Source organism: Lissotriton vulgaris, chromosome 1_1 (genome assembly GCF_964263255.1).
Source record: "Lissotriton vulgaris chromosome 1_1, aLisVul1.2, whole genome shotgun sequence".
In the NCBI taxonomy this organism is placed as follows: Eukaryota; Metazoa; Chordata; class Amphibia; order Caudata; family Salamandridae; genus Lissotriton; species Lissotriton vulgaris.
The window spans coordinates 2,137,908,185-2,137,935,130 of record NC_141685.1 but is presented as its reverse complement, the minus strand read 5'-3'; the positions used below and the strand labels follow the sequence as shown (position 1 = coordinate 2,137,935,130).

The window sequence follows — 26,946 nt, the reverse complement described above, 5'->3', positions numbered from 1 at the left end:
GCCTTATTTCACAGACCAGCTCACACACTGGTGCATACTGTGCTTGGCCTTATTTCACAGACTAGCTCACACACTGGTGCATACTGTGCTTGGCCTTATTTCACAGACGAGCTCACACTAGTGCATACTGTGCTTGGTCCTATTTCACAGACGAGCTCACACACTGGTGCATTCTATCCTTAGTCTTATTTCACAGACAAGCTCACACTAGTGCATACTGTGCTTGGCCTTATTTCACAGACCAGCTCACACACTGGTGCATACTGTGCTTGGCCTTATTTCACAGACCAGCTCACACACTAGTGCATACTGTGCTTGGCCTTATTTCACAGACCAGCTCACACACTGGTGCATACTGTGCTTGGCCTTATTTCACAGACCAGCTCACACACTAGTGCATACTGTGCTTGGCCTTATTTCACAGACTAGCTCACACTAGTGCATTTTGTGCTTGGCCTTATTTCACAGACGAGCTCACACACTGGTGCATTCTATCCTTAGTCTTATTTCACAGACAAGCTCACACTAGTGCATACTGTTCTTGGCCTTATTTCACAGACGAGCTCACACTAGTGCATACTGTGCTTGGCCTTATTTCACAGACGAGCTCACACACTGGTGCATTCTATCATTAGTCTTATTTCACAGACAAGCTCACACTAGTGCATACTGTGCTTGGCCTTATTTCACAGACAAGCTCACACTAGTGCATACTGTGCTTGGCCTTATTTCACAGACTAGCTCACACACTGGTGCTTACTGTACTTGGCCTTATTTCACAGACGAGCTCACACACTGGTGCATACTATACTTGGCCTTATTTCACAGACGAGCTCACACTAGTGCATACTGTGCTTGGCCTTATTTCACAGACGAGCTCACACACTGGTGCATGCTGTGCTGAGCCTTATTTCACAGACAAACTCACACACTGGTGCATACTGTACTTGGCCTTATTTCACAGACGAGCTCACACTAGTGCATACTGTGCTTGGCCTTATTTCACAGACGAGCTCACACACTGGTGCATACTGTACTTGGCCTTATTTCACAGACGAGCTCACACTAGTGCATACTGTACTTGGCCTTATTTCACAGACAAGCTCACACTAGTGCATACTGTGCTTGGTCCTATTTCACAGACGAGCTCACACACTGGTGCATTCTATCCTTAGTCTTATTTCACAGACAAGCTCACACTAGTGCATACTGTGCTTGGCCTTATTTCACAGACCAGCTCACACACTGGTGCATACTGTGCTTGGCCTTATTTCACTGACCAGCTCACACACTAGTGCATACTGTGCTTGGCCTTATTTCACAGACCAGCTCACACACTGGTGCATACTGTGCTTGGCCTTATTTCACAGACCAGCTCACACACTAGTGCATACTGTGCTTGGCCTTATTTCACAGACGAGCTCACACTAGTGCATTTTCTGCTTGGCCTTATTTCACAGACGAGCTCACACACTGGTGCATTCTATCCTTAGTCTTATTTCACAGACAAGCTCACACTAGTGCATACTGTTCTTGGCCTTATTTCACAGACGAGCTCACACTAGTGCATACTGTGCTTGGCCTTATTTCACAGACGAGCTCACACACTGGTGCATTCTATCATTAGTCTTATTTCACAGACAAGCTCACACTAGTGCATACTGTGCTTGGCCTTATTTCACAGACAAGCTCACACTAGTGCATACTGTGCTTGGCCTTATTTCACAGACGAGCTCACACACTGTTGTTACTGTACTTGGCCTTATTTCACAGACGAGCTCACACACTGGTGCATACTGTACTTGGCCTTATTTCACAGACGAGCTCACACTAGTGCATACTGTGCTTGGCCTTATTTCACAGACGAGCTCACACACTGGTGCATGCTGTGCTGAGCCTTATTTCACAGACAAACTCACACACTGGTGCATACTGTACTTGGCCTTATTTCACAGACGAGCTCACACTAGTGCATACTGTGCTTGGCCTTATTTCACAGACGAGCTCACACACTGGTGCATACTGTACTTGGCCTTATTTCACAGACGAGCTCACACTAGTGCATACTGTGCTTGGCCTTATTTCACAGACCAGCTCACACACTGGTGCATACTGTGCTTGGCCTTATTTCACAGACCAGCTCACACACTAGTGCATACTGTGCTTGGCCTTATTTCACAGACCAGCTCACACACTGGTGCATACTGTGCTTGGCCTTATTTCACAGACCAGCTCACACACTAGTGCATTTTGTGCTTGGCCTTATTTCACAGACGAGCTCACACACTGGTGCATTCTATCCTTAGTCTTATTTCACAGACAAGCTCACACTAGTGCATACTGTTCTTGGCCTTATTTCACAGACGAGCTCACACTAGTGCATACTGTGCTTGGCCTTATTTCACAGACGAGCTCACACACTGGTGCATTCTATCATTAGTCTTATTTCACAGACAAGCTCACACTAGTGCATACTGTGCTTGGCCTTATTTCACAGACCAGCTCACACACTGGTGCATACTGTGCTTGGCCTTATTTCACAGACCAGCTCACACACTGGTGCATACTGTGCTTGGCCTTATTTCACAGACCAGCTCACACACTGGTGCATACTGTACTTGGCCTTATTTCACAGACGAGCTCACACACTGGTGCATTCTGTCCTTGGCTTATTTCACAGACGAGCTCACACACTGGTGTATGCTGTGCTGAGCCTTATTTCACAGACGAGCTCACACTAGTGCATACTGTGCTTGGTCCTATTTCACAGACGAGCTCACACACTGGTGCATTCTATCCTTAGTCTTATTTCACAGACGAGCTCACACACTGGTACATACTGTGCTTGGTCCTATTTCACAGACGAGCTCACACACTGGTGTATGCTGTGCTGAGCCTTATTTCACAGACGAGCTCACTCACTGGTGCATTCTGTCCTTGGACTTATTTCACCGACCGTAGAGGAGATAGATGACTTGTGCGAATTGTGATGCTGCGTTGGGTGGAAAGCACTTGGACTGTAGTCTAACTTCACAAATAGCCACCATTCACTGCTGTTGAAGTAGAACCGGTGAAGCAAGAGGGAAGCCTGTGGCTCTGATCAAGGCCGACCCCTTAACTTATGTTTTCGTAACTTACTTGATAGCTTTTTGGATTTAAAAATCTACAAAATCATTTGTAATATGTAACTGAATGTAGTCGCGTTTTAGACCATTATCCTTTCTGAAATTGTGTTTTTCTCTCGCAGATTTTAAACATCCACATTTGACGACTGACTGCACACGAGGATGTCGGGATCCTACGACGACTCGGTTGGGATAGAAGTGTCGAGTGACAGCTTCTGGGAAGTAAGTACGTTTATACTCATTTTAGCGCAGACGCAGGTTCCCCTCGGTGTTCCGTTTCTGCAGATTTCCTTGTGATAAACTTTTGGCTTAATCTCGATACTTCACATTCACAGACACTTATTGGAACTGGAGAGGAATGCTTTTTATTTGACAGGATTTCTAGCCAACTACACTTGATTAAGTGTCATGTACCTTCTACACTTACACTACACCTCCATTTCACTTTAAGAGGTGCCTTGACCCTGGAAGTAGGGTCTTTTTAGTGCTTGTGCTCTTTGATCTCTTTTCCCGCCACACACACACCTGACCACTCCAGTGTCTCCAGGTTAATCTTACTGCTCTGATGTACTTTTGCACAGTATCTTCCCCACTGGCATGTGAGAAGTCTGTCAACTTATATTATGTGTTTTGGAAGATATGGTCTTTTAATTTTCGTCAGCTTTCCGTTGATGCTGGCTTTGGTATGCTCACCATGATGGGCCGATGACCAGTTTTCTGGACATTGAGCAGATTGATTTTATTGTGTTAGAATATTGTTCTCTCGTTTTGCTGGTGCCTATTCGAGAAGTTTCCATTTCTTGGGCTGTCGGGCCGTTCAGGAATTTGGACAGCTCTTTTGGGTCATTGAATAGTTGGGAGCGTCCTCTCTCCCAGATGGGTCGCTTTCTTATCGTGCGGAGTACGCAGTTTGCCAAAAAATAGTGATTGAATTCAATTGGCAATTCATATCCTGCTGAAAACTCCAGAAGGAGCGAATAAGCGATAGCTTCAGGTCAAACCAGCAGTTTTCTTACAAAACCAGTATGTTTTAGAGCTTTGAGGAACAGAATTAATGTCGAATGCATCTAAGTCCTTTACATAGAGAATTCCACAAAGAGCTTGCCAAGGCAGGAAAGAGACTGCCCACCTGCCTTCTGCTACTAATAAGCATGTTCCAGTAAATCATAATATCCTACTAGGACGATGCAAAGTGATCCGCTAATGGTTATTAACCATGTATTAGGGGGTGCAGTTTTTGGCTGGAGAATCGCAATGTTCAAAATTGGCGATTTAGTATGTACAGCAAAGAGATTGCGATCAACTAATGATCGCAAGCAGTGCACTTTGGGTGTAACATGGATGTGTAGTGTGTTTTGGTGTTTAGCTTGAGATTTTTGCTAATTGTAGTTTAAAAGTTGTATATTTTTGCTTTGTTGGATTTTGTTGCTTATATGCCACGAGACTTCAAGGTTTTGAGAAAAAGTTGCAGTAGTCATCTACAGCACATTCAGGCTCACTGCTGATGCAAAGGTGGTCATTCTTATCAAATTGTAGGCCTTTCTGCGTAAGCGGACCCTCTCCTAATTGGCAGATTCTGAGTATTACTGAAATGATGAGCCCCACATTCTTTTTGCAGATTGTTGGCATTTCTGGCATGAAGGCCGACCTAAGGTGCAAAGGTGGCAACTTCTTCAGAATCAAGAATACAAAAAAGTGATGGATAAAATGCTAGACTTAATCTCAGCCACTGGTAATTACTTAGGACCACATCCCAGCCAGTCATTTTTGCTCTCTGTCACCTCACATTTGACACAGCTACATGTAAATACGCCTTGGTTCTTGCTTCACTGCGAATGATCCAGCCTGAGCTACCAAGACAGGTTCTGTCTGAACTGATGCATCTTGAGACCGATTTTGGCCTATTTGAGCTTCTTCAGCTGGGTGCAGCTTTGTTTGAGTAGCACAGTGAACACTGGATCCACGTCTTAGCATAGAAAGTCAGAATGTATTCCTTAGTGCAGGGCGAACATGATGAAAACAGAAAGCAGATGATGAGCCTCCAAACATACATTTAATTAAAAAAAAGCATGGTCAAAACCAATAGGTCTCTCCTTTGGAACTGTGGGCCTTTTTTGTGATGCTTTACAGCTTCATCACGTTGCTGTGCAAAAACAAAAAAAGTCTGATGTGGCCACAACAGGCGTGTTGACATGCGCACAGACGTGTTTACGTGCACAAAGGCGTGTTGACAGGCTAATGCCATTATGTATGCAAATCTACTGAATGGTGAAGGCATTTTTTTATGCTTTCCGTTCCAAGATGGATTGGTAAATTAAAAAACAAAAAATGTAAAAAGCAATAGTGCTTTCTAATTATTTTTTTTAAAGTGTGGAGGACGGGCAGCAATTGGCTGCCCCGTACCTCCTCCGCCCTCACCCCCCAAATAAATGAAAAATTAACTATTTTTTTTAAAGCTGGCATTTATCTCTGCCGGGAAGATGTGTGATCTGGTCAGTGTTGGTAGGTGATACTTCCCCCCCAACCCCACTTGAGGTATTTGGGCTTGCTTCGCTTGCTCACTTAGTGCAGGTTAGAGTAACTATTTATGCCCACCACTTTGAACAGGTCAGTGTACCAGAGGTCTTCAAACTGTGGGGCGCGCCCCCCTGGAGGGGGGGGGGACGCAACACCATCCCAAGGGGGGAAGGGGGGGCGCCACTCCTCTCTAAACACTTTGTTCCCTGCGTCCATCGCAACTCTTCCTGTAGAACTCTGGTATGGTTGGAGGGAGGAGGGAGGGGAAATCGACGGGGCACTACCTGCCCGTGCTTTTGTCTGGGTAATTCTCCCAGGAGGGGGTTAATTCACGGAGTAGACAGCTTCAGCTGCAGTGGGAGGCAAGGAGTCTCCTCTTCTAAAACCGAAAGCAAACAAACAGACACGCTTTCAGTTTTAGCAGAGGAGACCCCTCGCCTCCCACTGCACCTGAATCATTTCAGCTCTAAATTAGCCCCCTCTTGGGAGAGTTAGATAACAGAGGCACAGCAAGTGCTCCATGGAGCCATTTGACTCTTAGAGTATATCCATTTGTATCTCTTCCTTGAGTGACTTTACTACTTGTACATTTGCAATTTTTCTTTCTGTTTGTTTCTCTTCCTTGTGTGACTTTACATCTTGTACATTGGCAATTTTGTTCTGTTTGTATCTTTTAGTTAACGCATGTAAACCTAAGTCCTTATGTTTTGCAACTGGTTCTTATGTAAAGCGCTCTGGCACCTTCGGGTAAAGTTTGCGCTGTATAAAATCGCATTAAATAAATAGAAAATAAATAAATTAGCTGGGTAGCTAACAAAAGGTAGAATTGAGGTGCAGTAACCAGCAGATTTTTTATTTTTTTTTAAAACCTTTATTGAGGCATTTGTTAATTACACAGCTGTTTTCGCCTACATCCTGCGAGTTGCAGGCCGGCAGCTATCACAGTGACCGCAGTACAAATTGTTCATTGAGGGTGTTCATGTCTGACACAGCAAGCCGCCTACAACCCGTCAGGGCCGGCCGCGTTGAGGACTATAGGGAGCTGTGTTAGGCAGCATTCCATAATGTTGGAAATAACGACATACATAGAGCAGAGAATGCATGAGGTTTTCGATTTTTTGTTTTTTATTGTCAACAATCAACTACAACTTAATTATGTGGTCCAACAACCTGGTGGGTCTAGTGTGTCTGGTCTTCCCTCCATGTACCCACTCCGCCGTATGATGAGGAGAGAAGAGGAGCTTTCTAGGCGCAAGATCGAGCCTGCTGTGTTTAACATGCCTTGGCTATGAGGGCCTTACGCCAACACCCCTATGTCCTGTGAAGAGGTGTGTAGCTCGGGGAGGAGGAGGGGTCGGGGAGGTGGGATTGAAAGCTAGGTATCTAGAAGTTGAAACGTGGCCAGTAGTATGTTTGCCAGATCTGCACTCGTCGGGTGTCGCGGAAGGGGCATGAGACAGCTAAACGATGTGGAGTGGCGTGGTACACCATGTGTTCAACCTATAAATTGGGAATGAGATGCAGGTATTCCGTATCATGCGGGCACCCTGGGCGCTATCGAATATGGCACAAGTGGGTCAACGGATAAGGGCCGCAGTCAGTAGCACATGCCGCGGACATGGTCTATAGACAAAAAAAAACGTGTTTCGTGAGCGCTATGCATTAGGTATGAGGTGCAGTGCACGATGTTGCAGAGGTATCTCCCTGGCCTGGCGCATCTGTGTCTGGCTGTGTAGTGTCTTGGAGGCGCAGAAGTTATGCAGTAAGCGGACCCCATACGTCTTTGGGCCTTGATTTATGGGGGAGGAGCTCCGCATAATTATGCAGTTGGTCTTGCCAGGTGGACATTGTTGTGAGCCAATCCTTAAATTTGGGTGCTCGTCCGCGTCCCCAGCGGCATGCTACTTGACGCTTCGCGAGAAGAATGCCTAAAGCAAAAAATGTACGGTGTGCCTGCAGCGCAGGGCACGTCTGCCCCGGCAATGCGACTTTCGGGCAAGGTGACACATCAACCCGACCATGTCCGATATAGCCGCAAATACTTCCTCCCAGTAAGCCGCCACTCCGCGGCACGTCCACGCGAGATGGAAAAAATCCGCACCCTCAGCTCCACAACGAATACATCTGTCATCTTCCCGGAGTCGGAAGCGGTGCAGTTTGGCAGGCGTATAGTAAAGTCTATGCAAAAACGTATAGTGTATGAGTCTAAGGCGTGCGTTGCCTGTCACTGCCATAGTGTGTGCACAGCTTTCTTCCCGTTGTTCATCCGACATTTGGGCATCACAGTCCCAGTCGCGTCTCGCTTTAAGGGAGGGTGGGGATGGCGTTGTCTGCGTGTGTTTATAGAGCATAGAGACAATATGTTTCGGTGTGTCTGATTGGAGTAGAGAATGGAGGGGCTGCACCGTGTCCGGTTCGTCCGGGAAGACAGGGGTGATTGCCCTTACATTCTGCCTTAGACGCACATATAAAAAAGTATCCTTGACGGATGGGGAGTCATCGCCAGAGAATTGTGCTGATGTTCGGAAAGTGCCTTGAAGGTACAGGTCCCCCCATGTTTGGAGTGCCAATCTCGTGAGCATTTTACGGCCTATTTCCTCGCAGGCGAGGCGGAGCCGCGGGTCATGTGCCAGTATCATTAGTGGTGAGTATAGGAACGGCGTACCCAAAGCGTTCGCCAAGTGCCTCCAGGCAAGCACCGTACAATCTACCGTGGTGGGATCACGGTCTACAATTTTGGAGTCCGTGTAGAGGTAGCCCGATGGTTGCGTTGGCTTCATAAAGCCGCCTTCGACTGCCAGGTGTGCCATAAAGGGGGGGGATGGGGGGGAGATGAAGCCAGTATGCATCAAAGTGGGCTTGCGCACAATCGTAGTATCTCCGGAAATTGGGGACATCGGATCCCCCCTGATGATAGGGGAGCATTAGCGTTTTCATACTAATCCGTGGTTGCTTGCCACCCCATATCAATCTTGACATTTGTGAGGTAAGGGCGCTGAAAAAGTGGGAACCCGGATTATACGGGATGTTGGTGAAAAGGTACAGCAGTTTAGGTAATACTACCATTTTGATCAGCGAGATGCGCCCTGCCATCGATAGTGGTAGATGGATCCACCTGGTGACTTTCTCAGTCAGCCTGTCCAGGACCGTGCCGTAATTAGCTCTGATAAGAGTGTCACAGTGCCTTGTCACGTTTATACCTAGGTATTTGATTTCCTCTGCCTCCCAAATCAGAGAGTAATCAAGGGGGAATTGCGTGGTGATGTCAGTCAGCCGGAACAGGGCTGATTTCGACCAATTTATCTGTATCCCTGCAAAGCTACCGAATTTGGTAATCTCGCATAGTAGCGGATTAAGATTCTCCTTAGGTTTATGTACGTGAAGGGTCATATTGTTGGCGTGCTATGCAATAAGCAATTGTCTTTCCGGGTATGAGGGAGCGGTGGTTGTGGTGTTGTCGCAGCTTGGCCGCCAAGGGTTCTATTGCTATCGCAAACAGGACCGGGGACAGTGGGCACCCCTGTCGTGTTCCGCGGTGGATCTCAAAGGGGGGAGAACGGGAGCCATTAAGTAGCACAGAAGCAATCGGCTGACGATATAGTAGTCGAATCCAGTCTAAGAAACTAAAAGGAAACCCTATCCGTTCGAGTAACGCAAGTATATAATCCCACTCGAGCGAATCGAAAGCCTTCGTGGCATCTAGAAAAACGGCTGCCGCTTCACATGTGGGAGTAATGTCCTGTATTACTGCCTGAAGTGTGCGCAAATTATGGGAAGTAGCGCGATTTGGGACAAAGTCCGCCTGATCAGGTAAAACCAACCGTTCCATCAGCAGATTAACCCCTTCGATGCTGATGACGAGCTCAGCTCGTCATCAGCCACGGGGGGCGTGTGCGGATGACGAGCTGAGCTCGTCATCTAACGCGGCTTTTAGAAAAAAGCCGCGTAGGGGAAAAATAACCGCCGCAGCGATGCGGTTAAGGCGCGATGCAAGCACTTTCGCTAGTATTTTTATGTCAGAGTTTAATAGGGAAAGGGGTCTGTATGAGTCGCAGGACTCCGGCGGTTTGCCCGGCTTCAGCAGTGATGTAATGAGGGCTTCCCGCATAGTGGTCGGTAGGATACCCTCCTCTATACCTGTTGTAGTATAGGGGCAAGAATGTGCATGTAGGCCTTATAAAAGTCAATTGGCAGACCGTCCGAACCCGGCGATTTTCCCGATTTCATGGACATTACAGCGTCTGTGATTTCTTCCAATTCGAGTATGTGATGTAGGAATTTTTGTTGAGATGGGCCTAACCACGCAAGCGCAGTGTCGTCTAGATAGGCGTTTAGGTTCATTGGAGCGGACCGCTGGGAAGTGTAGAGTGTGGCGTAATGGTCAGCAAGTATCCGAAGTTGGTCCGGTAACCTACATTGGGGTGTATTATGTTCGTCTAGCAGTGTAGTGATATAGTTGTGTAATGTAGGGGGGTTCGCCGCGGATGCAAGCACCCTGCCAGGCCTATTCCCTTCACCGTATCTACGTGCAGTGTGTGGCTTCCCTAGGAACTTACATTCCTTTTCTTATAGTTCTGAATATTCATTGAGTTTCTCACGAGGTTGAGCCCTGGCTGCATGGTTGTGTGTGGTACTGTCTACGTCTTTTTCGAGCTGCTTCAGTTCTAGTTGAAGTTTACGCAACTCACCCCGAAGGGATTTGAGGACACCACCTCCTTTAGCGATGCACCATCCCCTGACAGTAACCTTAAAGGCCTCCCAGACTGTTGTTATGCTGGACACCGAAGTTATGTTGCGATCAAAGAAATCTTTTATGTCCTGTTCTAGTTCAGCCTTAAAGGCCGAGTCAGTTAGGTGTGCAGCGTTAAGGCGCCAATTCAGGTAAGGGGAAACATCTTGTGGGACACGTAGCGTCACTAATACTGGGGAATGGTCGGAGAAGGTGCGAGCAAGATGGGATGCTTTAACTAACCAGGAGGAGAGTCCCGCGGTACAGAATATATAGTCTAAACGCGCCCAGGTGGAGTGTACCGCTGAATGGTGAGTGCCCTGTGTGTGCGTAGGGTGAATGTGTCTCCAGACGTCAATCAGGCGGTATTCTTCTACAATATCCGAGAGGGCCCGTTGAGTGTGCGTGTAGTGCGCCGCCTGCGGGTGGGATCGGTCCATGTTAGGACGAAGTGCAGTGTTGAAGTCCCCACCTAAAACAACATGAGCAATCCCCAACGACTGAACCTTACCCCATAGCGTAAGGAGTGTGGATGGGTCATCTGTATTGGGCCCATAGTAACATGCAAGAAGAACCGTGTGAGAGTATAGTCTGCCCCATACCATGCAGAACCTGCCCGTCTAATCTATTTCAGTTCCTTCAAGGGTAAAGCGCACTCCCCGTCTAACCAATATCGTCACCCCTCTAGCGTAGTTGGAGTACGATGAGAACACTCTACTGGAGGCCCAGCGGGCCGCAAATAGTGGAGGATTTCCCGACATCAAGTGTGTTTCTTGGAGCATGGCGATGGATACTCCCTGCCTATCTAAGTAACTTAAAATCTGTCTCTTCTTCCGTGGGTTGTTGAGCCCTCGGACATTCCACAAAATCAATTGCAGTTGTGGAGAGGCTGCGCAGCTGCTACGTCACCCATCCCAACAAGTGCGGAAATGTGCATTGAACGAGCATGAAGTAGTTATACATACAATAAGCCACGCTTTCTGTGCATGTAAAGACCTCCGATCCCAGTCTAACCACTTGACCTGGACCCACTACTAAGTCACAATGTCTATGACTATGATTTGTCGGAACCCCATCCCACCCACGCCGGCCACCCCAACCCGCCGGGTAAAAAACACCTCCCATCCCGCCCAACATCCCGCAAAAACAAAATACAATAAACCAACAGTTCAAAGTTATCTCTTCCCTGAGGGGGGAGAGGTTGTCAAGGGGATCACCCATAGGGGAAGCAAGTCTAGGGGCGCCCGACCTGCCTCCCACCTCACAGTTCACACCCAATAGACGCCAGTCAGCAACCGGGTCGCCTGTCTTGGGATGGAGGTGGGTTGCCGAGCACAGTTCATTATTCAGACCGGTATACAGAAAGTCTTTAAAGGTACCTCACCGGGAATGTAGTTTCTGGAGCAGCATTGCATAGGCAAGTGAGTCACTGTCACTCTGTATAGTTCTAGGCAATTTCAGTCTTGTTGCTCCATTGGCGAGCGTGACCTGGAGCGGCGCCCGTCTTCGTCGTCCCTGGCGCGGTCTTGTTTCTGCTGCTTCAGGAAGTCCTCGACTTGCTGTGGGTTTGCAAAGATATGTTGTTTGCCATGATAGATTTTCAGTTTCGCAGGGTAGAGCATGGCATAGGTAAGTTCCAGAGTTTGCCAGAGTTTGCAATTTCTTTTTCACAGCAGTGAATTTATGCCGAGCTTCTTGCACTACAGGGGTAAAATCCGGGGAAAAAGACAAGGTGACATTGCCATAGTTCACTGTGCCAAGTTCACGGGTGCGGCGGAGCACCGCGTCGCGGTCTCTGTAGTTCAGGAAGCGTGCAATAATGGGTCTGCGTGCAGCCCCTGGGGGAGGACGAGCGGCAAGAGATCTATGTGCCCGCTCGACTATGAGGTGCGAGGAAAAGGATTCCTTCCCAAATAGTTCAGTAACCAAGGTTTCTACGAAGGGTTCCATTTTTCCAGTGTTTGTCGTTTCCGCCAGGCCTAGAATGCGGACGTTGTTTCGGCGGGACCTGGCTTCCAAGTCCTCATTTTTTTCCGCGATGACTTTGAGGAGTCTGTCCATTTGGGAAACTTAGCGATTCGCAGAGGCGGCTCCGTCCTCCAGTCCAGAGATTCTGTCCTCTGCTTCTTTGATGCGTGTGCCATACTGATTTATTTTCGCCACAATCCCATCCATGCGGGAGTTCATGGTGTCTATTTTAGCATCTATGTTGGAGAGGCTTTGTTTCATGCCTAAAAGTAGGGATTTCCAGTCTTCATCTGGCGGTGTGGACGTAGTGAGGCTGTCTTCCGGCCCAGGCATCGTTTTGGTCGTTTTCCTGGCTTCAAACGGGATCTTGGATTGTTTGGCGTCGCCACGACCCATGGCACGCCTCGGCGTTCTTGATGTCGTGATTTTGAGATCGTGGGAATAGCTAGGCTAGTTACGAACGTGGGCCAGGGTGTTTGTTGTTTTTTTTTTTCTTTTTTGGGGGGGTGGGGGGGAGGGCACAGGCCAGAGAAAACGTAATCTAGCACCTTGGGCCTCCGGTGCGCTGTTCCCCGAAAATGGCCGCTTTGGCGGTAAGAGTTATGGCTTCTGCATATCACCTTCGGCAGTTCTGTGATGAGAAGGAGTGGAGGTGGGGGCTGTGCGGAAAAGAATTAGGCTCCGGCGGGTTCCCCCGTCCGTCCGCCCCGCACCAACTGCAGAGTCCCGACTGAGCCGGGGCGGGAGGTTGAGGGACGCCTGGGTCTCCACGCGCGCCTAATGTCCTTGTGAATATGGCCCCGTCCGCGCCGATACGCCTGTGCGGAGCTGCTGGGGAAGCGGCGTTGCCAAGGCTGTCAGCGGCCGTCCAGGTAGGCAGAGCGATTTTCGGCAGGTAGCACTGTGTCCCACGCCGGGGGTATAGCTGCGGCGGTAACTCGCAAGGAAAGGCGCCGAGCCGCGTTAGTGTTCAGGCGGGGGGAGGTGTTGGGGGGGGGGGGGTGAGGGGGGTGGACCACAAGGGCTGTAGCCGATCAGGGGCCCCTCACCTCTGCAGGATTCCGCCGCTGGAGGGTCTGGAAGGTTCCACAGTCCGGCGGACGGGCAGCCGCGACCAGGCCTCTAGTCCCCGGTGTTGCGTAGTTCGTCACCGAAGAAGGGCTGCACCGTAGAGGAACGTGAGGCGCCGCTCACCAGTTCGAAGGCTATTTTCTCCGGTTCTGGATGTGTGAGCTGGGAGAACTCGGTACCGGAACACTCAGCTCAGCTAGGCGGACATTTCCCCGTAGCAGGCAGGACAGTTATCGCCGGTCAGGATGATGTTGAGGATAGTTTCAGGCTCGGCTAGACGAGAGCCTCACTGTAGTGCGGCCATCTTGGTCCGGCACCACCTAGCGCCCCCAGTAACCAGCAGATTTATCACAGGTTCAGAGACCAATGCTACCAATGCAGCTGCTCCACCACTGGGAGCTAAGCTCACGTAAGATACATTTAAAAAAAACGTACATATCCCCAAAAGTCAAGATGTACATTCGAAAAGGAATGTGAACACCTGTATTGGATGGAAGAGAACGTCAAATATTTGCAAATTGGTAGCTTCGGTTAAAAGTGCATTCCTGGATATCAAAATCCCAAAATAACTGCCAGAACTAAGAAATAAGAGGCAGAGCAATCAATTCTTAAATTGTGACAACAAACAAACAAATAAATACATACATACATCCATGCTGTTGCCCACATTTGTGTAGGTGGCTACTGCTGTATGTTGTAAATAGCGTGTTTCTATCATTCCCTATTAATGTGCAAGAGTCTATTACAGACATTTTGCAGACAAAATGTTTATGCATCATGCAACATCCATGTAAAAAGTTTATTTTAGATCAATACATGACTTCACATATGAGAAATGGGAGGGTGTGACAGATTATTTGCAGTAATATTATTGAACTGCTGTTGTGTTACATACTGAAAACACACATCACTATCCCTGAATATCCAATGTACGCACATTTAGTATTTGACCAAAGAAGGCATGAAAGAGATGAGACTGGATCATAAAATCAAAGCTGGTCCGTACAGGGACCCTGAAAATACATTTGGCTCACAGGCCCCAAAATTCTTAAAACGTCCCTGAAAGTTTCTTTTAAAATTGCACAGGCTGGCGCGCAAAATGCAAGCCAGCCATGTGTTGTTTAAACAGCCTGCAAATTGCTAAATATGGTTATGAATAACAAGTATGTATTCATTTGTAATGTGACTTTTCTGTCTTTGTTCCCTTTTATTATCAGTCATGGATCATTTATGCAGCTCTAGAAAACAATTAAAAGTTCTTTCTATTTATATTTGCTGTTCAAAGTCTGCACAGACAAGTGCTGAAATATAATGAGCTGGCAACCCTAATCATAAGACTGGAAGTTTGTTGCGGGATCAGCACATTATTTATTTCCTCCACCCTGATCCCTGGTTACTGCCATATTAGCAATGGTTTAACACATTTGAAACCCTATGCTGCCATCACTAACATGCTGAGTTACTTCAAGTGTCTGGGAATGCACCCTGCATTCAGACCACTCACTCCTCATTCTCACCCTTCACTTTCACCCTCACCCAGCACTCACACTGATCCCGATGCACTCACACCATCCACCCACTTGCCCTCCACTCACAGTAATCAATCTGCACTCACAGCGATCACAGTGCGCTCACACTGATCACCATGCACTCACATCACTCACCCACTTACCCTCCACTCACAGTGATCACTTTGCACTCACAATGCACTTGCGCTGTTCACCCTGTACCTCACCCAGCAGTCACAAGAGCACACTACTCACCACTGCACTCGTGACACTTCACTCACCTGTCCCCCCCACTGCTCCATCTGCAATCTAACTCCAAGAAGCCCACCACTAACCATACAATCATTCGTCCCACTCTGCACTAACATGCACACCCAAATTCATATGGTCACCTCACTCACCCCTGTACGGAATGTGCGCGTGGCGGTCAATTCCAGAAGTTTCTCTCAGGTGGTGGGGGGGCCCAACAACTCAAAAAAATTCAGCTGGGGGTCTCAACCTACAAAAGTTTGAAGACCTGGTGTAAACCATTAGTTTGACATTTTAAATAATGTATTAAATATATGTAATGTAGGTCAACAGGTTTATGCTAAGTAATTCTCAGACTGACATCCTTGCTTAGATGTGCCTATAAGGAGTAGATATTTTGACTCAGGGGAGCGCTGGTGTGCAAAATAGTTAAGCGGTGGATCTGAAAGTATGGGTTAAACTAGCAAGAAGTGTCCTAAGTCATGGATGAATTGCTGTTTGGAGAGGAGGATCTTCAAGAATTTTCTGAACTGCAGGAGTGATGATGCAAGCCTACTATGTATTGAGGTGTTACTGTTCATCCTCAAAGTCATTGAGTAGCTCATTTAGCTCCTTGTTTTCTTATTTTTATACTTGTTGTATGGGTGTGATATGTTTGAATCTTCCAAATCCTTTGAGCTCTTTCGTAGCAGGCGTGTGGTTGACGGTCTTCCGAGGGACTAATCAGCAGTACAGGACTATGCAAGGAGCATGTTGCAACTCTTTAGAAAGGAGAATGGCGTATACAGTGGGTTTGTTGTGCACTTTGGAAACAAAGGGATTACATTGATGCCTTAGTGGAAGCTGATACAAAGCTGTCTGTTCTATTTGGTAGTATGTCTTGAAACAAGTAAGTGTCTGGTGAATCAGAGTGACTTTGCGTTTGAGATCAAATGCTTTCCAGTTTTGTGTTAGATGGCCCTTCTTGGTTCAGTGTGCGCCTGTTCGTATTTGTAAAACAAGCATTTGCAATGCAATAAGTCTCACATTTACACGAGTTTGAGCTATTGTCATTGTAAATGACAATGCCTTTTATTTATGTTTTGCTTTTAAAAACATAAATAAAAGGCATTGTCATTTACAATGCCAATAGCTTAAACATGCGAAAATGCGAGACCTATTGCATTGCAAATGCTTGTCTTTCTAAAGGCATTGGTCTTTGAAATCAGTTAACCAGCGCCAGTTGGTGTTCCATAGTCCTGAGTTTGTGCTCCAACGCTCCACACCTGGGCCCAGTGATTGGAAGCTATCAAGGAAGATTCAACTCTAACCCACTGCTCTTGTGCGTCTTTCGCCCATAAGCACTTCATGGTCTTTTAGGCGCTTCAATGTAATGAAAAGTAGAGCTCTGAGAGGGCTGATTTCAAGCCATCTACCCACTCCGACCTATGTCTGCAAGTAAAAACAAGGATATCTTTGGACAATGTAAGTTATGATTAATTTACGTGCAGGTAAAGTGGTGCTGGGAACTTCCACCACCAGGAGTCTGTGTGGTATTTGTCTTTTAGTCATTTACAGCCCCGTTCCCTAAGTAGGACGGAGTGCGTCAAGGGAGTCCTCTGCGCAATGCACATGCCCTGAATCTGCCTACAGGAGGTGGGGGCAAGTGAGGCGGCAGGGAGGTCCAGACTGATGGTGTCCATGAAAGAGGCACAGACCACGCAGAGATTCCTATGACTTTGTGTATTCACAAGCATTGTGAACAGCTTTCCCCACCTTTTCAACACCAGTACATCTATTGCTGCAAAAAGCAGGAGTAAATGTATTGCTAGAGGAGATATCTAAGTGAGCGCACCCTTATTTAATGGGGTGCAAAGGAAGGCGTTTCTCCACGAGGAACGTGTGTTCATTGTGGGGAAAGGATAAGATGTAAATTGTGGAAATGCTCGGCTCGGCCAAGCTCCGCGGACTGTACCCGCTGCGGCAGACCCTGCGGACAGGCTGTACTGTGGGTCAGCCCAAGAGTAGGCATGGACGCCTACCCACTCAACTGTGGCACAGACTTCCGGCTTGTCCTGAACCGGGTTCATAGTGCCTAATGCCGGCATACCCCTTTCGAAGTGCCTCGAGCGGCTGATCAAGGGGTCTGAAGCACAGGGAGAAACAAAGCGAGTGTCCAGAAGCACACGGTTTGGCGTGCGGCGGAGCCGAGACTTGAAGACCTGTCCTGTATCACCACAAACACAAGAATGAGGTAAGATTTGGGCCTGAATGACTCACTATAGGGAACGAGTGCGGAGTCGAAACAGAGACTGGGCAGACATTATCACACTCACAGAAGGTGGGGTGAGGGGTGCCCCCAGAGGAGGTGATTTCACATCCAGGAGTTACTTGTATAGTGCTTGATATCGCGGCTTGTCGTTTTGGTATAATGCAAATCCGCCCCTCCCCTTTTCCCCGTGTCTGGGACACCCTTCCCTCTCTGACTTTCCACCTATCTGCGATACCGACTGAACTTCATTCATTTATTTTGACTGAAATTCTAGTCAACCAGTTACAAATGGTTCCGATTGGATCAGGCTGCTGCGTGTGGAATATTCGAAATTCTACGTGTCAACAGAAAAGCACAACTAAAGATTTACCACTGAAATGCAAATGTTTATACTAAAATCAACCTGGAGTGTTTCGTAATAATTTAAATAACAAAACGCGCTGCTTAAAAAGAATAACAAGCATTTGCAATGCAATTGGTCCAATTGCATTGAAAATGCTTGAGTTTAAAACTGAGCGCTGCGCCGCTTCAGGACACCAAGCTCAGTTTCTTATTTTTTTTACTTTAACACTGAGTGCATTGTCTTTGAAGCGGGCGCTGCGCTCAGTGTTAAAGTAAACAAAATATACAAAGAAACAGAGTGCGTTGTCCTTGACACGGTGCCACACTCAACATAAATGCTAAATATAAATAAATAAAGTGAGTGCGGTGTCCCTAGCGAACGCCGCGCTCATTAAAGTAATAAAAAGCATACAATTTTGAGCTCATGACGCTGTGGCCGGCATTGTCCCAATCAGTGTCCATTTTAAAAATAGTGCTCACCCACCAAATAAAGTCCACTGTGTAACGTTGCAAGTAAACGATCCAGTCTGGATGGGAGGTCCCAAAAGGAGACCGGGCAGTAACAAAGAAGCCTAATTTTCAAACAGAAACCATCGTTTACCATAAACTATGACACTAGCCAATAAATAGGATGGGCAGCGATTGAATTCCACTTCTAAAACCTACCCTCCTACAATATGCCTAACAGAGCGTGCAGCACATGCGCACTGCAACGCTAGGTCTGCGAGACCTAAAGAAGGATTTACATTTTGGTCTAGTTTTGTTTTAAGTCAGTATTCTATGTCAAATTCGTACTGAGTATGAGGCACATATTTACTGATAGAAGAGACTTTTTTGTAGAGTTGCTTATCAGTGAACGTTGATACTAATCTCTGAGCACTCCAAGGAGATGCATCTGGAGGTTAAAGCACAAAGGGATAGGATGATGGGAGAGAATTGTTGAACTTTTTGAGTTTTGTTTATCACAAAAAGCTAATTCACTAATATCTAGGCATTCTCAGTTTTCACATAAATGTTAGAGATAATGATTCCTCAGATACTACACCAAAGACTCAAATGTAAATGTAAATGTCAAGGTATTTGTAGAGCGCACTGTCACCAAGCGGTTTCCTGGCGCTATTACTCATACCGCTGTGGAACCCCTCCTGGCTTTCCCTGTGAAGTGTCCACTCCTGGGCACCCCCAGGGTGAAGCCAGGCATCCACAGCGCTGTTGGGGCCGGTGTGGAGGTTAAGCAAGCTATTGCCCAGAGTTGCAGCATGGGACCCATGATTAGAATAGGCACCGAGGCGAGAAATCAGGTCCGAGGAATTATGAGCCCAAGACCCGCCGAGGCGGGAATTGAACCCTGGTCCCGGACCAGAACTCTGCATCAGGGTCTGCCGCTCTAACCATTGAGCCACACTCCTCCACGATGACTAGGTGGTATCAGATTGGAGTTTGCACTCTTATCAGCTAGATGGCACATGATGGCGGTTATTTTGGAACACTGGTATAATAAGTATGATGGCCATTTTGAGAGCCAGTTTGCTCCCTGGAAAGTCTTGCGCAATGTAAAGGATTCTGTCTAGATTTACTATAAGGTAGGTGATTTATGAAGTTGTAGTCTTAATATTATTTACTTTTCTATTTTATTAGAGTAGTTTTTAATAATGGATTTGTTGACGTTGATTTGTAGAAAGTGAGAGGTACCTAACTTAGCATATCCAATTGAAAATATGGGGAGTTCAAATAAATTTTACATTAGAAGAAAGCTTTTTTTTTTAAAGATTAACAGGGGCTGAAAGTTAGTTGATTAAATATTTAAAGTAAAAAACATTGAGAATTTCTATCATCATTTAGAAACCTTAAGTTAAAAAGTTATTAAAGTGCTCAGAAGTAGATACTGGGTTTCATATAAAGGAAATATCTGTGGAGCATATAGTTGTACAAGAAAATAAAAAATGAAATTGATACGATATGATGGTGAACAATGCAATGCATAATTTGAGATACTTTCTATTAATTGAATGAAGATTTGAGGAATGTAATTAGCTACTCATCGGGGTGACCACATATCTCCTGAGGCAGAAAATTGTTGTTTAAAGCATGATTGATTCTTTCTTTGAGTGTACACAGGGGCCATGTATTTTAAGATGGAGATCCTATGTTTCACTCACTTTTATGTCTTGCCCGAGACCGCCTATGTGCTGTTGCTTGTAAGAATTTTTGTTTACTTGTAGGGGGCTTTGAGACCACCTATTGCTTACCATTGGTTGGCTTCTTTTTTCACTCATTCACTTGCTTTTCTTTGGTCAGTGTGTGCCGGCTTCACTTCCTCTGTGTGTGTTTGTCCCTCACCTGGAGCATTGTTCAAGTACTATTTCCTTGTGCAGTGTCATTTCACTAGTCACACCTTTGGAGCCACTTTTTTTTTACATGCAGCACTTCATGAGAGTGCATTTGCTGGCAGGCTGTTTCTCCCGGTGCCCTGCTATGCATTGTGCTTGCCCCTCCCTACATTTTCACTTGCACCCACCCCCTATTGTGTTGCGGCTTGCCACTTCCCTCCTGCCCCTATCCCTTGTATTTTGACCATCGCTGTTTCTTGCCACACCGGTTTCACCCCCTTCATGCACTGTTGCTCGCCTGTCCAGTCCCTCTTGTCCCCTTTTGCGTTGTTGCATGCTTTCCCTGTCACTCCTGCCCCTCCTACGTTTCGCTTTCTTGTCCCATAATAATTCGTTGCTGCTTGGTTGCCCAACCCCGCAGAGCTTTCGCTAGCTTGCTCCTCCCAGTCCGTGTTGTTGTTTTCCACCTCTCCCTCACGTTGTTTCTTGCCTTCTTGCCCTATCCCTCCCACCGCCTTTTGCATTGTTGCTTGCTTTCTCGTACGTCCCGTCACCCTCTCACATTGTTACTTGCTTGCCTCATTCCTCCAGCACCCCTCCCATGTTGTTGCTTGTATCGTCCTCCTAATCCCCTTCTGTGGTGTTTGCTGCCAAGCCCTCTCATCCAATTCCCAGTTTTTGCTTTCCCCTATCCAGAAATAAAAATCACTATGCCGTGCCAGTGCTTTTTTTCTCCCCTAACTCTCAGCCATGCTGCACAGCGATGGCCATGTCCTAGCATTTTGTTATACTATCTTTCAGTCATGCCAAGCTGCTGGATGAAATGGCATAAAGACCTCGATAAAGCAAATAGCTCTCACATAGGCAAGACCTATTTGTTTTTGCCAGTGCTTATTTAATTTGTAGCACAACTACATCATAACATTGGAACATATGTTGACTCTGGATTGTGTGGCCTGAAGAAGCAACTAAATATTGTGAAACATGTGATGGCCAAATTTCAGGAAGTAAAAAAAAAATGTAATCATGTAGAAGGAACTTCCATATGCCTGATTTAAGCCCCTCAAATAACCTTGTTATCTGATACAGATTCTTTTTTTTTTCATTCACATTTTATTTAATGGATTTTTCAGCTAGGAAACAAACCAAACGTGTGCACAGAAGTCAACATACTTCAGTCATATGTGTAACAATGATAATCAGCAAGAATCAGATCACTGTCTGCTACGGCGGCCGCCATAGAACTCCTTCCATGGCAGTACACAGGGCACCAAACCACCCGCTGTGTCACAATAGGTGGTATTAACATAGAAGCATCATCAAATCAAAATAGAGAGAGAGGACTAGATAAGCCAGTCCGGATCCCCTAGGTTATATATAGTTTATCAAGAAGGACTAGCTAAGTTGTGTGAAGGGACTCAATGGGTACGCATGTTGACAAACCATTTGGTTTGGTCATGAAGCCCTCACCCACCAACCTAGTTGGTGGCATGTTTCATCATCGGGCCCACCACAGTGACACCTAATGTGTCCCGGGTGTGCTGCGACTCCAGATTACTGAGGAGCTGGTGTACTCGCTGAGTGTGCAGTGTTGGTGATTGTGAAAATGAGAAATTAAAAGCTATACAGTGGGTCCCAGTACCCAAGGGTATATGGATAGACGTTAACTACTGGGCCCCTGTTAGCAACTAAAAAAGCAAGCGGACGCTTTGGAGCAAATTATGACCTCCTTCGTCCTGTGTGGTCTACATGTTTCAGCCAGGCCTTTTGAATAAAACTGGCTTTCCTCAGGACCAATGAGTATGTGAAGGTGATAATAAATATTTTAAGTGAATTGTTTGTGTGATTAAAAGTGTCGCACTCGCTAAGGTGCGTTACGTGTAAGAGGGGGATTCCCTCTACTTTACTGTACACATAACATAAAGGACACAGACAGACGTACAATGTAGAGTCAATTAGGATAATATTTCAAAAACACAACGTTATGCCGGCTTCTAAGGTGTGTGAAACGACCTAAAAGCAGCAAAAAAATGTGGCCATGCTGGTTGTATGGCTGGCGTGGTTTTTAGCGTAAAACCGGGGTGGGAGTGGTGGGTTAAACAGCGAGGTAAGTGCAGGGTGAGGTACAGCTAAGTATAATACATTTATTATATAATGCACTCATAATCCGCTATTTTGGCAGTTCCTTTAGCCAGTGCGTACCTTTCGGGCTGGTCGATTCTCTTCAGAGGTGTAGGATGCAAAACCTTGCAGCTGCCAAATCCGTGGCCACTCATCTCTTCCTGTATTTTGTGAGAATGGTGATACCCCTCATATCATATATGAGGGCTAGTCGGTCAGATGGGACCAGTACAACAACCTTTGGCTCCCCAAGAGCGGAGCACACCTCTAATCAGTATCTTGTCAATTTAAGGTAACTCCACAGAATGTGTACCATGTCACAGCTGTTCACCCTATGTGGGAAGGGTATGCCCAGACTTTGTTCCCATGCTCACTACGCGACTGGGGTCCAGCTATCCTGGCTAAAGACGGCTGATAGCCAGAAACCGGTCCTAGGATGCTGGATTCCTGTCCAGGGAAGACATGACTTGGCAGTTCGGTCTGGACTGTTGAGGCACAGGGTCAAGACTGATGTGCATATGGTCCTATCTGAACTGGGGTGGCTTGGTGAGCAAACTAATGATGGATTAAACCCAGATCTGTGACTGAGGGTGAATGTTTTGCCATTGTGCAACATTCCGTCCATCATCTTGTGTGTTTTGCTGTTCACCCTATGTGGGAAGGGTATGCCCAGGCGTGGGTCCCGTGCTCACTACGCCACTGGGGTCAAGCTATCCTGGCTAAAGACGGCTGATAGCCAGAAACCGGTCCTAGGATGCTTGATTCCGGTCCAGGGAAGACATGGCTTGCCAGTTTTACAACTGTACATTCCACAGCTCCAGCACAGTGAGTGTTGCAGTAAACCAGCACTGTGTAGCTTACTTGGGGACCAATGCAGGTTGTGAAGTAATTTAAAGTATGAGAACTTTCGTTGTGCCTCTCTAAGGAAGTTGTGTAAATTAAGCAGTGCCCCCAGGACCTGGGGGTATATCTGTGTTCCATCACCTCCTGCTAATACAGTCTAGTCAAGTCCACTGTAGGTAAGGAGACCGTGGCTGTGGTTAGAGTTCTGTACAACTTGGAGATAGCCAATAGCAGTACTCAATGTGTTAAGGTATGATCGGAGTGGAGAGGGAGTAATGTAGATCGGCCCCCTCTCCAATTTGTCCCTGAGGCAGTGTCTTTGTTGATAGTAGCGCCAACTCTACATATGCCCCAAAACTCACAGCACAGAGAAGACGTCAACGAAAGATTTCAGTGTGTCTCCTGATATCCTTTTCTCTACTAATTTGATGCCACGTATTTTCCAGGCAGATCAGTCACCTGTCCAGCTATTCGTAGGCCTGGATTTGGGTTGAATTTTAGTGAGGTATAGGCGTATTTCCATAAGTGGAGCATGATTAGTGCGACAGAATTGGTGTTTTCTCGAGTCTCTGGAAATTCTGCATAAAGGGCACCAAAGTCTGCTTCATAGTGAAGAATATTCTGTTCTATTCGCCTTCACATAGTGGGGGATCAATTGTCTAATTCTTGCGGCTCGTAAGGCACATGACAGTCGCATCAGACACGTCTGGCGCAAGTTTTTTGCCAGTATAATCGAGACAGGGCATAACTCCTCTCTCTAGAAGTTTTCTCGATTGTCTAATATTTATCCTCATTGGACCAAGTCTCAACCCTTACTCCATCTTTTGAGGATAGCTGCAATACTCTTGCATAGTTCTTTTCTGATAAAATAGCGTCCATTTACTTTTCCTTTTCAGAGGCCTCTCGAAATGCCCCATGTCTTGATGTCTGGTTTGAACCCTCAGTGGATCATACGACTGCTCAGTACAAATCCATTGAACCTGACGAATATCGTCTCCTTAAGTTGTCCTTTAAATCTGGCTCTCCACTTGACCCAAGAAACTCCTGCCATTCAGGAGCAAGGAGCGAGGAGCAGAAGAGGTTTTTCCTGTGCTTGGCGAAGTGCTCAATAGTTCTTGCGCGGCAGCCCAGGTTTCAATGCGTTGGAAGCATGCTTCAGTAGTACCTCCTCTTAAAAAAAACTTCACTTGATTCAACTAAGCCTGAGAACTACAGACAATCTCGATGCTCTTGTTCTTTTATAAAGTTGCAGAAAAATATGTGACCTAGCAGCTCTTGATGATTATCAAACTAACTTACTGCATAGGACGCAGTTGGGCTTTCGCCCTATTTACAGGACAGAGTCAGCTTTGCTTCTTTCCTTTTAGTTCATTTGTCAGATTCTGGACAGGAGTTACACTGTTGATGCTGGACCTGAGTGCGGCCTTCAACACTGTACCCCACATCCTCCTTCTTGAGTGGTTGTGGAGCTGCGGTCTTGGCTGCAAGGCCTTGCAATAGCATACCTCCTTTTTGCAGGGCTGCTCTTTCCAGGTGCTGCAGAAAACTTTTAAATCCCAGGTTTTTCCATTTCAGCAGTGGGTGACTCTGGGCTCATCATTGAGCCCTACTCTTTTCAATTTATATATGCACCCCCAGGCTAATATCATCAAGCGTCAAGGATTTAACATCACATTGTATGGCGATGATACTTTGCGTATTGTCAACCTGTCACAGAATTCTGCCTGTGTGACTGTTTTGCTGAGGACTTGCTTGTTGGAGCTCACCCAGTGGATGGACCCTTGACTGCCTGAAACTAAATGCAGGTAAGAATGAGGTCCTTATCCTGGGCAAGAAGTCTTCAATCTGGTCCCCTGCTTGGTGGCCCAATTCGCTTAGACCCCTTCCTTCGCTAAAGCATAGGACTAAAAACCTAGGTATTTGGTTTAATGAAAATCCTACGTTTGACAGCCAAATCACAGCCTTGGCAGGTAAATGTTTTGGGATTCTGAAATCTACCAGGAAAACAAGTCCAGGCCCTGGTTATTCCCAGGCTGGACTACTGCAACATTTTATATCTGGAAGTCTAAGTTGTGCCTGATAAGAATTCAACATGTGCAGAACTCTGCAGCTCAGTTGCTGCTGAACCTTCTGAAGCGGGACTCTATGGGCTCTGTGCTTTGCAAACTGCAGTGGTTCCAGCTGAAAAAATGTCTCACCTTTAAAGCCCTGTGCTATTGCTAGGGCTTGTACGAACACAGTTGCACATTATCAGCACCCTGTAATCCACCATAGTCCCCTTCGAGGTGTCTTAGGACCTCAGGGGGGGCTTTGCTGGCTTGTGTCCCAACTTTGAAGAAAGTTCGCATTGCAGGTAGTTCCTTTAGGTTCCTAGCACCCAAGCTCCCCTCCCCTTCATTTGAGACGGGCAAAAACAGAATCTGTGTTCCTTAAAACATGGTTATTTAAATAGATCGACTTTTGACTCTTTAGGCAATCTGTGTCTTTTGACTATGTGGAGCTAGACCTTTCACCGCCCGGACACTTCGGTTGAAGTAACTATGTGCTATATAATTCTTTCCTAAAAGGAGTAACTGAGAGCATGTCTGAGGTGGGAGGGTCCACTGTGGTTGCAGTACTCAGGACTGTGCTAAGACTCACTAAAAGGGGAAACTCTGCACCAGGTGCACTAGTGAAGGGAGACAGGAGAGAAAGAAAGATGCATGAGCTTGAGGACCAAGAGAGATTAACAAAGGCTCATGTACTAAGACCCCAAACAGTAAACCCTGCTACAAATCTCAAGTTTACTTACCTAAGTGAAACCCATGACTTCCTGAAACCTAGCGAGCACAAGAGTGTTGCTGACGGGAACCTGCAGGAGTGAAAGATAAGAATCACTCTGGGAATCCTGAATGGCTCAAAAGGAAGAGAGTTAGGGATAGCACATTTGTAAAGATTAAAGTTTAGCTCCTATTTTTCCTTACATTGTCCGTTGCCTTACCTGAATATTTTCCAATCTCCAAGCCTGAAGTGGCAACAAGAGGAAGGATTAAAACCCCCAACTGTAACGCCCTAAACATGCAACCGAAGACAGGCAGGACCTATGGTTAATCCGACGAGGGTCATTGATTGGCTGAAGCATCAATTTCTAACAGCCCTGTTCATATGTGACTTTCATCATAGTTATTAAAAGCCATCAAACGTAAACAAGAAAAGCCTCCAAAGCCTTATTTTTGATCGTTGCTCGACAAGAGTAACACTCCGCAGCCTATTAGCGAGCAAATTCACAAAGATTTTAACGTCCTCATTCAAAAGGGATATAGGCTTGTACAATCTGCATTCACAAGCATCATTCCCTTCTTTGGGGAGGACTGTGATTATGGCTTTGTTGGAGATGGGGCCTAACCTACCTGTCGTCTTTGCTTCTTGGAAAGCCCAGTAAAGTAATCGAACTACTTGCACTTCGCACGTTTTTATAAAACTCCCCGCAGAATCCATCCTCCCCAGTGACTTGCAGTGTATTCTCCCTCTAATGGTGTCCCTCCCCTCATTAGAGAAGGACAATGGGTCTCGAGGCCCAAGCACCTCGAGACCCTCATGGATGATGCAACTGCGATTTATAAATCCAGATTGATTGATTGAATGGAGGCAATTAATCTGTTTTTGGCGCTCATCAACATAGCAATAGTAGTTTTAAAGGGGCTGTAAGAAGGAAGCAAAGGCTTCCAAAATCTCAGCTGCTGTTAAAGATTCTGTCTGCTAATATCCACATCTAGGTTATATATGTAAAGGCAGGGTTTATCCAGTTGATACCTTTGGTGTTTTAGAAGAATGATAAAGATAAGACTTTCTGTGAACAAGAAACCGCACCTACCTCCACTATCTAGCCTCCCTCCATCTTGCTCCCTACTCC

General features: G+C 46.4%; 1 protein-coding gene across 6 annotated transcripts in view; it reads left to right on the top strand.

Annotated features, from left to right (window-relative positions):
• Positions 1-26,946, top strand: part of PACSIN2 (protein kinase C and casein kinase substrate in neurons 2) — a 524,922-nt gene that overhangs the window by 200,463 nt on the left and 297,513 nt on the right. For all 6 annotated transcript variants that reach the window (XM_086922160.1, XM_086922135.1, XM_086922175.1 and 3 more), the window contains exon 2: positions 3,248-3,347. In XM_086922160.1, coding sequence (XP_086778286.1) covers positions 3,288-3,347 — 60 coding nt within the window. In that variant the 5' untranslated portion in view covers positions 3,248-3,287. The remainder of the gene's footprint in view (positions 1-3,247; positions 3,348-26,946) is intronic.